Source organism: Chinchilla lanigera, unplaced genomic scaffold (assembly GCF_000276665.1).
Source record: "Chinchilla lanigera isolate Chin_1 unplaced genomic scaffold, ChiLan1.0 scaffold00025, whole genome shotgun sequence".
NCBI classification, from domain to species: domain Eukaryota; kingdom Metazoa; phylum Chordata; class Mammalia; order Rodentia; family Chinchillidae; genus Chinchilla; species Chinchilla lanigera.
The window spans coordinates 795,800-813,608 of NW_004955426.1; the positions used below are offsets into that span (position 1 = coordinate 795,800).

A 17,809-nucleotide genomic window follows, 5' to 3' on the forward strand; every position below is an offset into this window, starting at 1 on the left:
GTAGAGGCCTAGCGGAAAACAGGCCGAGAAGATGAGACTTTCAAGCTGGTAGAATTCAGTCCTCTTGCTTGGATTCCACCAAGCAACTTCTTGATTACAGCGTGGTTTATGAATTTAGTGATAAAGACTGAAAGTGCTGGCACAAGCTTTGGCTTCTGTGTCACCCATGAAAACACACCAGTCCGATGACTGATTGTAGGAGTGGCGCTGACTGATGGGTCCTGACATCCAGCGCTATGTCTGTCTTCATGTTAAGGCTTCATTTCCTTCATCTGTTCCCAGCCAGTGACAGCTCAGCAGCAGTGATTAGGCGAACTCATTCCTGGAAGACATGGGCTCCCTTAAAGGATGCCCATGCTCAGGAGCTCTACTAGCGCTTTTGTTGCATGTTGTTAGAATCTAGAGCAGTCCACTGTCTACCGGCCTTTCCTTTCTTTCTTCCATTTCCTCTCTTCCTCTCTCCTCCACTCGGGGTTAGATCCGCATCATTGCTGCATGGCTCTCCCAGTTCTTCAGGCTTCCTGTGTTTTTCCTGTCCTGTGCTGTCTCTAAGTAACTATCTTGCACGGACTGCTCATTCTGTCTTGGCATCTACTTCTCAGGGGACCTGAACTGAGCTAGGGGTCTTCCTCAGTGTAAGTAAACACGTGCATGGGGAGTGTGTCTTTGTCTCACATGGTGGTGTGGGAGGAACCAGCCAGGGACCAGGCAATCTTCTTTCACTTGCTAGCTGTGTGACTCGGGGAGTTACTTTTAATCTGAGCATCCACTTTAGAATCTTCTAATTTCTGCCTCACTTGTTTTTTAGAACGGTTGCACTTGACATGTTACAGAAACAACATAAGAAGAGGTTTGAGAAGGTGCTAAGTCAAAGCAAGTTTCTCCCTAATGGTTGTAGAGATTCTATGGGTCTACTGTTTCACCAGCAAGACCAAAAGCCAGGCCTTAGAGCCTGGATATTCAACAGGGATGCCCCAGGTGGGAGCATCTCACTTGGGATCCTGACTTAAAGAATGTTTGGGATTGGCAGGCACAAACCCTGAGTAGGCTTTGGACTTCCTTTCTCAGCCTGTGAAGGACCTCTAAGCCAAGGACTCCCTTTGCAGCCATGGAAACCAAGGCTGAATTTGCTATGGAACAACAGGTAAGGTGTGGCAAAGTTGGGGTCAAATGTAGATCAAAGGTCATTCTATATCTAACTAATCAAATTAAAGTACTTTATTATTAAATTATCAAAGAAATCTGTTATTAAATCAAACTATTGATTTTATCAAAGTATAAGCTTTTAAGCCATGCACAAGCATGGAGTTATTAATTGGCCTTTATAGTTCTTATACTGCCATACAGGGAATTCCTTGCTCTTCTCCGGGTGACTAACTCTCAGAGGAAAGTCGATGAAAATGTCAGCCTATGTGTGGAACACTTTCAATACTTTCAATATTTTTACAACTACTTCCACTTGGAAATACAGAACGAATGTTAACATTAGCTTTTATTAGGGAATAAGTATAATTCTTATTTGTATTGCATAATGAATCAAATATGCTTCATATGAGTCAATATGATCTTGTTCTAAGAATATTTTAATTTACTCAAAATTATTTCCCAAAGTGAGAACAATGAAAATCAACTCTCACTGTTTAGTACGAGCTGAACTGTATCTTCCTAAAATTCACACATTGAAGTCGTAACCTGGAGTCTCGCAGCAAGTGGCTGTATTCTGTATTTGAAGGAAAGGACTTTACAGAGGTAATCAAACTGGAATGAGGATTTTAGCTGTGACTTTAATCTCATCCCACCTATATCCTTACGAGAAAAAGAAAATTTGGACACCGATGCCTGGAGAGACCTTAAGAAGAAGCAAAGAGAAGATGGAAATCTGTGAGTTGCAGAGGGGAGTCTCGGAGAACCACCCCATTGGGACCTGCACCCTACACTGCAGCCTCACGTGAGTGAGGAGATCCCTGTACTTCAGCCACACAGCCCACAGTCATTTTTAAGGGCAGCTGAACAAACCAGTGCAAGTATAACTACTCCTCCTTCTGACCGGGCTAGGGTACTGGGCTCGAAGGTTGGGTGTACCAGGGGCGCTTTGAACCTGGCCACCAAAGGGCTGCTGAGATGGGCAGAAACTGCTCCAACTGATGAGATTCTAAGACTCCTGTCTCCTGCTTCCCTTTCCTTCCCTTAGAAGAAGACCTCTGCTGCTGAGTCATGCCTCGAGAAAGCCAGGTCTCTCCCTATTCATCCACAGGCACACAGTCCTTTTTCCCTTCCTCAGACCCTGGAGGAGAGCTGGTGTTGGTGCTGCACACCTTGCAGCCAAGCACTCTGGGAGGCTGAGGCAGGAGGGTCAAAAGTTTGAACCCAGCCTGGGCAACTTAACACATTAGCAAGATCCTGTCTCAAAATAAAAAAATAAAGAGGGCTGGGAATGTAGCAAATTTGATCCCAGGATCACACAAATAAAAAAAAAGAGAGAGAGAGACCTTGGATATAAAGCACTCTATGCGGATGACCCATACCCTTCACCTGGTGGAGACTTGGGTGAGCCAGTCCATAGCTCATCATTAGACACTTTAAAAATACTTTTCAAAAAACGTTCTTTTAAACAGATGAATAATACTGGCCACAGAGCGACCTTAATGTAAAAATAGCAATCTTCCCTCTTCTTACCTGTGGCTAATATAAGAGTAAACCAGATAAAATAAATGTCCCTGGGGCTCTCTAACCAGAGTGTGATTATCATTAGCACTGCTTTGTGACAGGGTTTTCTTAAGGTCACCCTGGAATTAGTGGTAGTGTGGGACCAAGTGCTCATCCATTATATGGGCTAAAATGACTAACTGAGGGTCTGAGTTTAATTATACTCATAAGCATGGCCCAGTGCAGCTTCTTTGACAGGCTTAATAATATTCTTGTGTACACAAAGATGGATAGGAAAAACTAGGCTTGTATATTGTCCTTTCGGACAAGATGCTGAAGTGGGAATTGAATAATAAAAATAAATGAATGACTCCACAGGACTGGAAAATGAGCTGTGGAAGTTAGCAAAGCCAGCCTTCTGCACCCACTTCAGCTGGAGATACAGTCCCAAGTACCCATGACTAGACACGATGGTGCTGTACGGGAATGTAGATTGCAGTTGTGTTATTGAGCTAGCTGTTGTGTTAAAAGGAAAAGGATGCTCAGCCAGGCTTTAGCTATTGTTCACTCCGAAATGGCAACAATACCCATGACAAGGATCCTTAGGATATTGATTTGTGATATTTTAAACGGGAAACACAGTAAACCCAGAAAACATTCACTGTGCAGAAAGCTGTGGAAGTCGACTTCCAGCAGTGAAACTCCTCTCATGTCACACTGCCTGTGTAAGACCCTACCATGGCCCTGGCTGACCCAGAGTTAGATAAACACAACCTACAGCGAGCAGCTGGCTCAAAGTCGGGAGGGAGAGTGTACGCACACTGAGGAGTGAGCCTGGAAATCCACATGTGAAGGGACCACTTCTCGATCGCTTCCGGTCTAGAGGTGAAACTTGGCCGACCCTCCCCTGGCAGAGGCAACCGCATCTAGGGTTGCAGAGCTCAATTCTGCCACAGGCAATGTTTGTTCCTGAGCTGTCCAGGGAGTGGCCTCAGGTACAGACAAAAACAGTCCTTGTCTGGACCGCTTGTCCACTGTGTGGCACTGTTCGGGCACAGGCAACTTCTCTGAGTTATTTACTTATTTTTTTCCCCCTGTGCTGCGTCCTCAGATGGCTCCTGGCTTTGCACACCATTTCCGTTACTGACTGGGGTGACTGTTCTCATCTTCTGGGGCTGTCAGAACCAAGTACCAGAAAATTTGTCTCTTCATTAACAGAAATGCATCGTCTCACACTCGAGGAGCCCAGAACTCTGAGACAAAGCATCAGCAGCACCGCACTCCCTGGGACAGTGCTAAGAAGGATCCATTCCCCGTTTCTTTGGTGGTTTCCAGCAATCCTGGACTGTCCTCGGCTTGCTGCTGCATTCCTCCAGTCTAGTCTGTTCCTGTCTTCTTATGCTCTTCCTCCCTGGGTACGTTTTGGTGCGCATGTTCTCTCATAAAGACATCATTCCTTGGAAATAACACTCCCTGTCCCCCCCTGCCCCCACACCCAGCCCAGCACAACTGGATCTTCACTAATTCTGTCTCTAAACACCCTATTTCCAAATAAGGTCACATTCCAAGGTTATAAGTGGACATGAGTGGCGGGTATCTAGCCGGTCTTCTGCACTGACCTCAGCTGCAAGCAGTCCCAGACATACCCAGTCTGCCCTGCCACTCAGTGGACAGGCCACGGCCCATCAGTCCACATTTCCAGTTGTGAGCGGTGATTATAGCAGCCAAGGGTGAAGAGGAGTATTTGATTATACTGATTGCACAACACAGCAATTACAAGCACAAAGCCGAGTCTATTTCAAGGTCTACACAACCCGACTCAGGAAGTCATTTCCTCAGAGCAGTCCTTCGTTAGAAAGTGCAGAAGGAAAGATGAGCAAAACAGCCTCGCTCATATTTATGTCCTCAGCCTTTTGAACCATTTGCCATGTTTATTTTGAGCCATATTTTAAGCTGGCTTTTATTAAACATTAAAGCTTGGGTGCAGCTGCACTGGAGCAAAAGAAACAACTAGCAAAGGGGAAGAAATGAAGCAGGGCAGGAGAGTGACTGGGGCGGGGTGGGGAGTGTGGGGAGGAGTCCTTTGCTGTCCTGGGTCCTGATCACGGCCAAGCTCTGATGCCTGCTGTCTTATTCCACAATCCAGCCACCATCATCTCGGTCCTCCAACAAAATTTAAGAGATTTTTTTCCCATTTCTATTTTTTTTTTTTCTTATTGAGCGACAGATACTTCAGGAACAAGTAGATCTGCTTGAGAAAAATTCCATTTCCTGCCCCAAAATGAATTTTAAATGGAAAGGGACTAAGGGCATTAAGCTTTCATTTTATATTTCACAGGTGCTTACATTTTTGCTATCTCAACATGCCATGACTCTTCCCATGAAGACCTTCCCTGCCTCGTGAGGGGAAGAAGAGGGGGAAGCAGCCCCTCTCCCTGGGATGCCCCCTGTGAAGGGGGCTCTTTCCTGCATCTGGGTGGGGAGGAAACTGTTATCAAAACTGGCAGTATCCATGCCAGCAGGAGACACAGGGAACTGGGCAGAGCCTGTTAAGAGTATGAAGTTTTCTAAAGCTAGAATATCCCAGCTTTTCAGCTTTTGGCTAACTAGAGTGTAAGCTTATTTTCCTCAGTGGTGAATCTTTGGAATTTAAAAGCAGTATAGGTTGCATTGTTAAAATTTATATTTTTCTTTCTGAAAAATAAGAAAAGGTAATATCCTTTAGAATAGGATATTCTTTGCTTAAATTCCTATCCTTAGCTTCTTGCCCTGAAATGACATGAGCCAGTTCAATTCTGCTAAATCAACAATAAAAATCAAGAGTAATGATTTCCAATAATGATCTAAAATTACTTTTACCTGTCATATGATGATTCTACTGGATGGTAAACTGCATGGGTTTTGGAAAGACTCCCCTAGGAAAAGAGTATAATTACATTTTATTTTCTTTTTGTATTCCTAAAACTATATAGAAACTAGTCCAGAATATCAACTTATTTTAAAATCATCAAAGAATGGAAGCATTTAAGCACTGGAAAAGTTATGTCAACATGACTGTGCAGAATGCTCCTTTAAGTAAGTCTGATCTTTTTGTTAAAAAAGGTCTCCATAGCTGTAATAACCTAAATGAAGATTCAAAGCGATGCTAAGTGCCTAACTGTGTGCCATTCCATACTTGAATCTTATCTTAGTCCCTTTTCTGTTGCTGTAACTAAATGCCTCATTCTGGCTACTTTATAAAGAGAGGACTATTGTCTGGGTACAGTTTCGGAGGCTAAGCGTCCATGATTGGATGCTCCCATCCTTCTGGTCCTTGGTGAGGACTTCAGGGCACATAGTGTAACAATGGTGGCTGCACATGTGGAAGAAATCAGAACGCAAGACAGGAGGCTGGGGGGTGGATGGTTCAGGAGCCACATTCCCTTTTATGACAGCAATCAGTCTCCAGGGAACTAACCCCAGCATCTTGAGTAGCACATTAATCCCTTCTGAATCAAGTACTTCCCATTAGGTTGTACCTCTTAAAGATCCCACTACCTCTTATTGCCATTCTTGGGACTGAGTTTTTAGTACATAAACCTTAGAGGGAAAATCAAGGCCTTAGGAGAGAAGTATCTAATAGAAGGAAGGGGAGGCTCTGGTGGTTAAGTGAAGTTGTGTCAACTTCACTGACTTGGGAGCTGCCCAGGGGATTAGTAAAGCACACTTCGTGAGTCATGGAGGTGCAACCTTGGGTGCTATATCTGGTCCCTGGCCCCTTTCTCTTTGGCACTGTTCCTCTGCTCTGCTGTCCAGACGCCATGTACTATGCATCTTTGCTTCACCAGGCCTTTCCACCATGATGCTCCTGCCTTAGAATGAGCCAGCCATGGACTGAGTCCCCAGAAATCGTGAGCTCAGTTAAACCTCTTCTCCTTTAAAATGTTGGTGTCCATGTTGTGTCTCAGCAACAAGAAAACTAACTACTTTAGACAAGAGGCAAAGAACTGGCACCTGAAAGGGTGCTGGCCATGCAGAAGCCACACATGCAGCTCTGAGAAGCAAATTAGTTACCGAGACACGGAGGAATGTTGCCCATACATCAGCTGGTGCATTGGTTGCCATGTAGCAAAGCACAGATTTGTTACCAGTCGAACATGATAGAACTTTATATTGCTTTGGTGTGTGGTAGGTAGTATGGACAAGAATTAGGATGTGGTTCAGGTGGGGATGATTCTTCATGACTTGGTAAACATGAGCTAATTAACAAGTACAAAATAAAACAATATACAGTGGTACAGCAGTTCATAAACTTAATGCTTCCCACGATTCTTGTCACCAAGTGAACTGGATAAGAAGTGAATCACATTTCTCCGTAAGGTCAACATTGAACCTAATCAATGAATTTGATTTGGTTCTTGTCCAATTCATCTGCACCAAGTGAGTCAGTCACCGCTCCCCAGTTTTCCCTCCTGCACCACTCCGGGTGTGGGATCGATGGGACAGGAGAATGTTCACTGGGCTAGTTCATGGATGTTGCTTCCTTCCATGAAGGGCCATCTCTGTCACCCTGGTCCCCCCCCCCAATATAGCAGGTGCTGAGCAAGTGCTCATGGGATAAAACTGCTGGAAGGTAGAAGCAGCAGAAGTAACTTCTTTAGTAAAAATCTAGTAGTTGCTGGGGAAATAAGAAATGAATTCACATACCCAAATCAAAAATCTTCTGGTATGATGTAGACATGTGCAGTTATTTGGGTGTGTTACCCACACTCTCTCAGTAAATGGAGAAAAATAAAAGTCCCCCAAAACTTTACAGTCTCTAGTCTTCATTTAACAAATTCATTTTAACCGTTTCTGGGGCTGTTTCCTTCCACTTCATTCAACCTGTTCATCAATGTGGAGTGATTCATAAATACATTGAGATAAGAGAGGAGAAACCATGTGTCTTTCTGATGGCAGGAAGATTATTAATGAATTAGAGGAGAGACTGAAGTTTCACTATACACTGATGGGCTTTGCTTTGTCTCTCGTATGATAAACTCAGAAATGTAGTAAATCACTACTCCTTATTGTACCTTGGCTACAGAAACCTAACCTGGCTACAACAAACTCTTTCCAAAGAAGACATCCTCCTTGTTTGCTCTCTACAATGTGGTCACTTCTAGCCAGCAGTGGAAGCAGCAAGGGTCACCTGAGCCTCTGTGTAAACAGACAATGATAGGTGTCATCCTGCTCTGACCTAACCTCGTTCAGGGTCACATGCTGGACATCAAACTCAGCCAGTAGACTTACGAAAAGGGGACCCATGACATATGATCATCCATGATGCTGAATGTATCCATGTAATGGCAGCGCCCTATGTCCTCAAAGTCCAACACCAGAAAGGTGTAATTCTGTTTTTGTGTTAGTCAGACCGAAATTCAGCTGACAGAGCTAACCAGGTCTTTACCGACTACACTTTTACAGTTTACTCCCAGGCATCTGCTTCCACAGACTTGCTCAGGAGCGATGATAGGTTTTGGAAGTACAGGATGGTAGGAAGGGAAAAACTACTTGTAGTAGGCGCAAATAACTGAAATTAAAAAAAAACAAGCATGGAAGGCTGGCGCTGCCTACAGTTTTAGCTCTGGCAGAGTTACATTTCTTCCAGCAAGGCAAGAGGTTTCTGAAGGATAAGGGAATTTAAGAACTCATAAAATAGATGCCACAATAGAGTATTTTGGAGAACTGTAAATTTGGCTTATATTAGAGACTATCCAGAGAAATCATGTCAAAAGTTCATTATTTTATGACCTGGAGGAAAAGCAAAATTGTCAGAGGATTCCTATTCCTGCCTGTGAACGTGTGCAGATATTCAGGAGGCCTGACTCTTTATCTCACTCTGAGCACACACTTCCACACAAACACAGGTGCCCTCTCAAGACTGAGGCTGACAGCATCACTATGAATATTCATGAGATGATTGTTATTAATGTCACTGAGGTGATTCTGTTCCTCCTCAGCACAGACTGGGTTTTATACTTAGGAAGTGATAAACTGCAGGAGAAATAGCAGCTTTGAGCCAGCCCAGCCAAAGTAATTCTGTGTCTTTTGGTTTAATACATAGGTTCTTTGACTAGGTGTTTTTAACCACCTCTTTTTTGCTCCCATCCCATTATTTATTTCATCAGGGAGATTTCCAACTTTGGTACAAAATACAACATTCTTGGGGACACAGGTTCTAAAGTTTACAATTACACTGATTATTATCTTCTTTCCTAAGAGTAAAAATTAAACGAGACATAAAGATGATTCTAAAACACCCAGTAGATTTCTGGGATCTGACTGTAAACATACATTAAGAGAGAATTACCACACATTTACAACTTTAAGTATTTAAAAATAAAACATTTAACACAAGAAGTCTTATTATGGAGCTATTTCTAAGAACTATAGACTCTTATGGTCATATGGAAAAACTCAATATAAATATCTATTGGTGATGGTTAACTAGACCACCACCCCGCCCTCGTATCTGTCATAGACCCTCCCTAAGCAAATGGGCCGCCTGGTTACTGTACCTGAATGAAATCATGCCACATTACAATGAACTATTATTTTCAGTTAGGAAGGTGACTTAGTTGAGGTTGGGATGAAACGTTTATATTTTGCCTTAGACCTAAGAAATTGTGTTAAGTAAGTCCAACACTGCTGTCGGTGTAGAGGAAGATGATTATACCTTTTCAGTGCATGCTTACAAATGTTTTTGGCCGGTTTCTTATGCTCCATTGCCACATCAACATCCACCTTTGCAGGGCAGTCTGCTCCTTAGGACAACAGGAACTAAAGCTGCGGAGTGTGTGTCTAACCCCAGGGGAGGGGCAGGCGGAGCTCCCTACTGTAGCACTGACCTTAGGCACCCAGTGGCATTGCGCAGCACCTGTGATGAATGCAGCTGTATTTTCCGATCGTCCTGCAGAGGTGAGTTTTCCCAGCCCGAATGAGGGATAATCACCGCATTGGTCAACACTGCCAGGGCATCCTGGATGATTGGCATTTTGAGTGCATCACACGATGAGAGGTTCCAAAGGACTCCTGCAAGAGACACACAGGGAGAGCTGTTGGGTGGCCACCGATACCTCAAGTGTTTGCCTCTCGGGAGTTAACAGCACTGGTCAGAGGAGCAAGTGTGGCCAGGCGTGCTAGAGCCTGCCCTTAATTTTAGACACCTGTATGAACTGATTAAAAGCACCCTGTGGAAACCCAATGAGTGAACAGAGAAAGTGTGACATGATTATCTCTGCCTCATCATGGAGAGAAGGGTTGTGAGATCTGATTGAACTGAAGCTACCTACCAGGCTTCTGTTCATTATGAATACAATGTACCCAAGTTCCTAAATTCTAGGCAACACCAGAGCTGAGGTGATTTGAAATGGTCTGGCAGATTGTTACCCAAGTATGGTACTTGTTACCCAAGTATGCACAAGTATTGTTATCCAAGTATGCACATGTGGTCTACCTACTTCACTTAGCTTCTACATTTAAGCAGCCACCATCAGGAGGAACTGTGGGACAACCCAGTATCACACCTGATGACAAGTGACTCACAAAGCCGTTTAAACATACTGTCACTTGGGACAGCTTTGTCATCTTCTCTTTAACAGTGCTCTTCACAGAGGACCACACAATGTTCTTTACGTGCTCACAGAGCACCTGGAAGAAAGCTGAGGGCATCCTGCTACGAATGGAGCGCAGCTGTAATTAATGTGGGCATAGCAAACACAGAGTCTGCACGCATGGAATATTTTAGGTGTTTAAATATGTGTTTTCTGAAATAAGATGAATTCTAAAAAAGGCCCTAAGTATTGCATCTCTATTAAAACATCACTCGACAATGCTTTTAAAATAATTACTCTATTTTCTCGAACAGTACAAGTAAAAGAAAAAGACCGTTATTCTGTTGCTCTCTTAAAGAAAGCTTCCTTACTCCCTGAAAATAACAGGGGCCAACACTATAGATACTAGGAATAAAATACTGTAGCTGTCTTTAGAAAAATGACCTCTAGCTTATTTTATTCAACTTATTTTAGTCATATGAAATTTTGTTTCATCAACTGTGTTTTAATGGAATACACAGGACACCATTCTTCGTGAAATTATTTTTATTATTTTCTTGCATTGCACATGTTGAATTAACCAAGTGGACTAATAATATAAATCCAATCATTAATATCTAAATAAGTGATTACAAAAGTGAGTGCAAAGCTCTGCAAAAATATGGCTGTACAGATGAATTCTTAAAACTGTCTGTTGAAATAACATTTGCTGGGAGTTTTATTGAAATGAACATGATGGAAAGAAACATTTTTTCAGTGCCTGGTATGTATAAATCAATCCTTTAGAATGGGAGGGCAACTTGAGGGCAAATCTAGTCTATTTTTGTAAATAAACTTTTCTTGGAACACAGCAATGCCTGTTCATTCATATATTTTCTAGGTCTGCTTGGTCCTCAAAGGAAAAGTTGATGATTTGTGACATGCACTGTCTGGCCCACAAAACTTAAACGATCTACTATGTGGCCTCCTTTAATTCATGGGTTATTTCCTACAAACTTTGTGTACATGTTTAGATTGTTATTAGTATCCCAAATTGAGCACAAGAAAATTCTCAGTGGTATACCGGATATGCTCAAGATATATTATGCTGTGAACTGATGTTCATTGCTAGGAATATTAACATTTGCATTTACCTTTATGGAAATTTAAATGTGTAGCTGTTTACTCAACTATTAAGAAGTGTTTTACTAGATTTTGATTATATGTATAATAGAAATGTTTGCTTTCACTCATTTATAGTCTCACAAAAATGTTATTTTCATAGCAAAATAATTAAGTATTCAGTTTCAACAAGCACATTAAAAAGAAACTTGTATCTACCACCGTATATGTTTTAAGAATATCACTTTAAAGCATTTGTGTGTTCTTATAGCATTCCATGCAGACATACAGCAACAAAATATAAATTGTTTTCATTCCCAAATCCTGATATGAAAACACTATCATACGAATGTTGAGGCTTGTAAGTAAACGTCTTAATATATGAGTGATATATTTTGCTACAAAATGCACTTATTCTAAAACACTAAACAGTAAAAGAGAAAATTTGTGTTTACATGCAAAGAGTATAAAAGAATCTGAAGTCATTCTGTCATAATAAAGTCATTTATGGGCAGGGGATGTAGCTCAGTGGCACAAGTGCCTGCGTAGCAAGTGCAAGGTCCTGAGTTCGATTCCCAGTGCCCAAAAAAAAAGTCATTTGTACTGCTTTCTAACAAACAGGAAAGAGGTAGGGGAAGAAAGAGGTAAAAAAACCAACAAATTAAAAAGAGCTAAACTAATATTTGACAAGAAGTGAGAGGATAAAGAGAGACTCGGTCCCCTCCTCCCTTCACTGGGTTGCTCTACCTCCTCACATTTCTTACTGATTCATGAATTGGTTCAACCGAATTCAGATTCAGGTATTGAAAGAAGTTTCTCATTTCATATTCATTCCACCTTCCAAGCTTGTTCCAACTGTGAGCCACATCCCAGTGAACTTAGCACAGTTCTTGACCCATATCTCTCAACCTACGACCTGAAGGTGCACGTGCAGCCCACAGCTTTGTCTGAGCTTTCTGGAGCTACAATCTTCAGCAAGCATAACTTTGTCACCTGGATGAAGAGTTGGCGATGTGTGTGGAATGAGGTGGGATCACTGTTGGGGACTCAGTGAACTAGTTCCAGGGAGCCTTAAAACCTGAGAGTTGCGCTTAAATTATCTGGACAAGGACAAAACCTTGAGTGTACAAGCAGTAGTCTCCGGCGACAACTGAGACAAAGATTGATTAGTCTGGAAGAAGTAAAAAGTGGGAAACAGCTGTGAAGACCATATTTGTCCTACTGAACACACACACACACACACACACAGAAATGTGCACACCCATACACACTCATAGCTGAAGGAAGAGATTGGCAGAGAGAACTGGATACGTATAGGCGTCCTCCTGAACACATGGAAAATGCCATTTTGCTCGAATTTCTTTTCACTCCCTGTCTTGGTCACTTTTCTCTCATTGCAGGGAAAAAATACCTGATGCCCAAAATTAAGAAAGGAAAGGTTTATTTCAGTTACAGTTTGTGGAGGTTTCAGTCCATACTTGGCATGTTACAAGGCAGAGTGGCACATGGCAGAGGGCTACAGCTGATGGTGGCAGAACACAGCAAAAACAACAAGCACAAAAGCCAGAAATGGCCCCAAGCACCCTCTTTCTCTCCCTTACACATGCAAACTATCCACCCTAGGGCGGGTGTAGCTCTCACACCCATAATCAATCAAACTCTAAAAGCCTGCCCCATGTCTGCATGAGGCTTTGGGGGGACACACAGACACAAACCATAACACTCCTTCTTCCCTTTCTTCTGTGGTGTTGTAAGATACACCTACAAATTATTTGATATTCCTTTCAAATGGAGGGCTCTAATTCTTCTCCCCAGGACTCATTTCTGGCCAATATACACGTTGGAAGTCATTGGAGAGAAGGTCATAGGAAAGGTATTACTACTCCCTCTAAGGCTGTTCTCTGGGACTGCTTGTTTGTGGACAAGGCAATTATCATGCTACAAGAGACCCTCAAGCAGCTCTGTGGAGTGGCCACTGGGTGAAGCACTGAGGCTGCAGCCAACAGTTGCACAAGGGCGCCATCTTGGAAGTGGATCTTTCAGCTTTACTCAAGCCTTGCGATGACTTGAACTTCATGAGAGATCCGAGCCAGAATTGCCCACACTGGTTCCTCCCAGATTCCTGATGCTTCGACATTGTACGAAATAAGTGTTGATTGCCTCACACTGTTAAATTCTGGGGTTTAACTTGTCACATACCTCCTTCCCTCCCAAATCCCCTTTCATCTTTTTTTCCTTTTCTTTGTTCTAATTTTTCCCTTGTTGGATTTCTACAACATTTTCCCTAGTTGCTCCTCTCATTACCTGGATCCATTTGTTCTCTTGCTCCTTCCAACTTCCCTGTCCTCTTCCTACATTCCATTGCAAGAGCACAGAACATACAAGGAGGAGCTGAAGTCTGGACTGAAATTTAAAATGCACTTTAATTTTAATGACAAATAATTAGTTTTTAAATATGTATCATTCATCACATATACAACCTATTAAAAGACTACACATGACCTTTAATTTGGAATACTCCTGCCTTAGTTTCCTGTTGGAAATGTGACAGATTAATACTAGGTGGCTTAAAAAACACAAGCGTATTTTCTTACAACCATGGGAGTCAGGACTCTCACATGGCCTGGTGGGGTTGCCCTGTGGCTGGAGGAGGCTCTAGAGGAGATGTCTTCCTTGTCTGGTCCAGCTTCTGGAATTCCATGGCCGAGCTCTGCCTGTAGCCCCACATCTTCGCTGACTCTCCACCTCCTGCCTCTCTCTCATGGGAATTTGTGATTACATTGAACTCACCTAGAAAATTCAGCACACTCTCACCATCCTCAGGCCCCTAACTGAATCAAAACTACAAAGATCCCTAATTCAGTCTCACTGTGCAAGGTGACATTCACAAGCGCTGGGGAATTGGGTGTGCATGTCTTTGGGGAGCCATTATCCAGTCTAATAACATTCCCTTAAAACATTGTTATACTTCATAAAGTTAAATTCTTGACAGCTTTTCCTTAAATCTCTAAGTTCATCTTGAACCAGATCCTTTCCTTCATTCATTTACATTCTCATACCTACAAAGGACTGCTATACACCACGTGGATGCAGAATGGAAAGACCAGTGAACAAAACTCCCTGTCCCAAATGCATACAACACCGAAATTCTGGCCTTTATGTCCCAAACACAGAGACCTTATTTCTTCTCCCTGAATACCCACGCTCATCTGCACCGCACATGTGGGGGGCTGGCTGCTTCTCCACTCTGAAATACTCTTCCCCAGACCTTTCCATGGCTAATCCTTTTGCCATTCACATCTCACTTCAAATGCGGTGAACTCAGAGAGGTTTATTTGGGCCAATCCAAACTAACTTCCCAGGCACTTGCTGTTGGCACTCCTATTTTAATTTTCAGCAGAGACCTCCTTGCCAACTCGTATTTTTCATTTCAGTCATGAGTCACCTTTCCTCGCCACAACAGAGTCCCGGCCATGAGACGACAGCAGACACTTCTTTGAGTGTTCCCAGCATGCAGCACGCAGGGAGCACGCAGCACGCAGCACGCAGGCATCACGCAGCGTCCCCAGAGTACAGAATCTGCTCTGACCCCCAGGAGGTGCTCACCAGACAGGCACTACAGGACAGCAGGAATTAATAGCTCTGCGCCCTGAGCTTAGCAGGACGGGAGCATAGGGTAGCAGCCATGGAGCACTCTTTCCTTATTATAGTGCTTGCAAATGGTGTAATGAGCTGAGAGAATAAAATAGATGCAAGATGCAATTTTACAAATAAGTTCTCCACACAAGAATATAAAAATGTGCTTTACTTAAATAGATTATATATCTTGTATCTAAGAGATTCTATTTTTAGCTAGTAGAGAAAAATTGGTTTCAGTGAAAAACACTAACCAGTTTAGCATTACAAGGCTTATCTCTACTACTTCATTTGGATAATTTTCCTATATAAACTCCCTGGTAATTCTTAAATTAGCCAAGGTAATACTAAAATTTCAACCTGTGGACAGATGGGAATACACTGAATTACAATGGTACTCAGCATCCATAACATAATTTCCCCAGTCGTTCTTATCAGAGGGGGACAAAAATGTTGTAGTATTTAGGCTGATGGTCACTAGCAAATTTTTATTTGTCTGGTGAAGATATGCTAATTTCTTCTAGGTTGTAATCTGTAATAAAACTGTTTTATAGCATCTTTTCCTTAACTCTATGCATTCAATAGCTCTCCTGTATCAGTGTAAAGTTATTGCTGTTTCAAATATAATTTTGACAGTAGGTTTAGTAGAGAAGACACTGAAATATCTAATTATATATACTAAATATATTTAAGGATAGTTTATTTTTATTTCAGGCATAAGATGGTTCCTTTCCTTAAGATTATCCATATTCATGAGCAGTAATTGGTTTATTAAAATTTCTTTAATAAAATCTTAATTACCTTCATTTGATCATTTTTTTTGTTTTGATAGAGGGTAATGCAGTTTCCTGAAAAGGATGAAGACTATCTTGGTTTTTAAAAATTAAGGAAAAAAACCCTTTAATAATAGCAAGTAAATTATGGTGAAATTAAACATTGCCTCAGGCTTACACAGGGCTGTTATGGCCCCGTATTTGCTTTGTGCTACATCTTTTCAGTTGTTAGCAGTTAAACCAACCCTTCGATAGGACTGAGGGTCAAATCAAATGCAAGTCTAAAAGAAAATTGGCTTAATTCGCTTAGAATGAATGTTTTCTAAATTTTATTTAAAACCAGTAAATTAATGAAAAATTACTGTAGTACGAGGATTTATTTACACAAATCCATCATTAATCTTGAGAGCAAGGGTTTGTGAACTTCGGGAAAGGCAGAGGGAAAAAGATAAGTGAGACAGAAGGGTTCATCTTGTGAACAAGTCAGTTAGGCCTGGCTGCTGGGGGCTGAGAGGAGAACGGGGGTTCTCTCCCCGCCTTTGCTACCTCACCTGGCACCCCTCTGTGAGAGGTTCAGGGAGGCTGGTTAGGATCTGGGAGCCCCTGGTGCGCTGAAGGCAGGTTGCGCTGGCGGCAGGTTGCGCTGGCCTGCTGCGCATGCGCCTGCTGTCCTCGTGACTATCAAGGCGTAGACACGCTCATATTGTTCCCCTGCCCCCTCAGGGTACAGCTGTGAATTGGGGCTGTTTTAGGAGTTCTTCCAGATGCAAAAGATTCATATGTGACAGCTATGCCCTGTCTTTAAGAATATAGGCATTTACCTGGAGTCTGTGTTTCCAGTTTACCAAAATGTTGCTACAGTCAAGGGTAACTCTCCCAGCTTTGCTTTAGGAGTCGCAGGCCTGGCTGAACAAAACGAATGACCTTCTGGTTCTCCCCTGTCGTAGTCTCAGAGAGGAAAAGGTAGTGCCCTGCGCAGTGGGAATGAGGTGCTGGTTAATCCTTGTCCAGTTTCAACTCCCTGAATCACCCTCAGTTGCGAATCTCACAGAGCCAGGGAGAGGAAAGGGCTGTCGGGGCTGGCGAAGGCAGAGGTGAAGAGGGCGAAGGGTGCGGCTGTCACCAGGAGCAACTATAAACTCTCATCCCACTGCTGCCATGGGTGGGTTCTGGTCCCAACACAGAGTTGTTTTTAAATAATCACACACATAAATGCTGAGGTTACTCTTGCTTATCTTCAAGATGCCTACAGACTGAACTCCAGAATGGAGGAAGAGTGAACTGTTCTCAACATTTGAAAATAATCCCGATCTTCGCTGTTCCAGAGCAAGCAAATTCCGTTCTGATCTTAAATGTCCCTGGGATCAGTGAGGTATTCTAGTTGCTGAGGTTCTAAAGTAATTTTGTGGAAAGATACAGCCACTAATGCTGAGGCTGTCTTTTCCAAAGCCAAAACTGGTCCCATAACACTTTTATATTCAAATTTGGGCACCAATAGCATACATTAAAAATTTAGACCAAGCACATATGAAATTAATAGAAGCAAGAGGCCCATACACAATTTCAAAAATTATCTTGTGTTTTCACAACCTGATTTAGTTTATTTAAAATAAAATAATTTCAGAGCTAAAAGTCTATAACATTTTCCTAAAGAAAGATTAAAAACTCAGTATCGGGACTGGGGGTTTAGCTCAGCGGCACAGCGCCTGCCTGGCAAGCGCAAGGTCGTGAGTTCGATTCCCTGTACTGGAAAAAAACAAAACAAAACAAAAAACCAAAGAAGAAACTCAGTATCTATGGCCAGGTGTGTTGGCATATTCCTCTCATCCCAGCACTCAGGAGATTTAGGGAGGAAGAGAGTTTGAAGCCAGCCTGTGCTACACAGTGAGTTTAAACCCAGCCTGAACTATATTAGCCAGTCAAAAAGCAAAAACAAAAACAGAATCAAAGCATTTAAAAAAAAACCTCTTTATATATCTATGATCTTTCCATTCTAAGTTGATGTATGTGTATCCCAGTTTTTTTTTTTAGAATTGTTCCATTCAATGTTTACAATAAAAAAGTAACAGGCCAGATTCC

At 42.4% G+C, this 17,809-nt stretch overlaps 1 protein-coding gene across 4 annotated transcripts in view; it reads right to left on the reverse strand.

Moving 5' to 3' along the window:
* Nucleotides 1-17,809, reverse strand: part of Ctnnd2 (catenin (cadherin-associated protein), delta 2) — a gene marked incomplete at its 5' end in the record, with an annotated part of 372,103 nt that overhangs the window by 160,513 nt on the left and 193,781 nt on the right. For all 4 annotated transcript variants that reach the window (XM_013515022.1, XM_013515021.1, XM_013515020.1 and 1 more), the window contains 1 exon segment: nucleotides 9,516-9,699. In XM_013515022.1, the coding sequence (XP_013370476.1) occupies nucleotides 9,516-9,699 (184 nt within the window).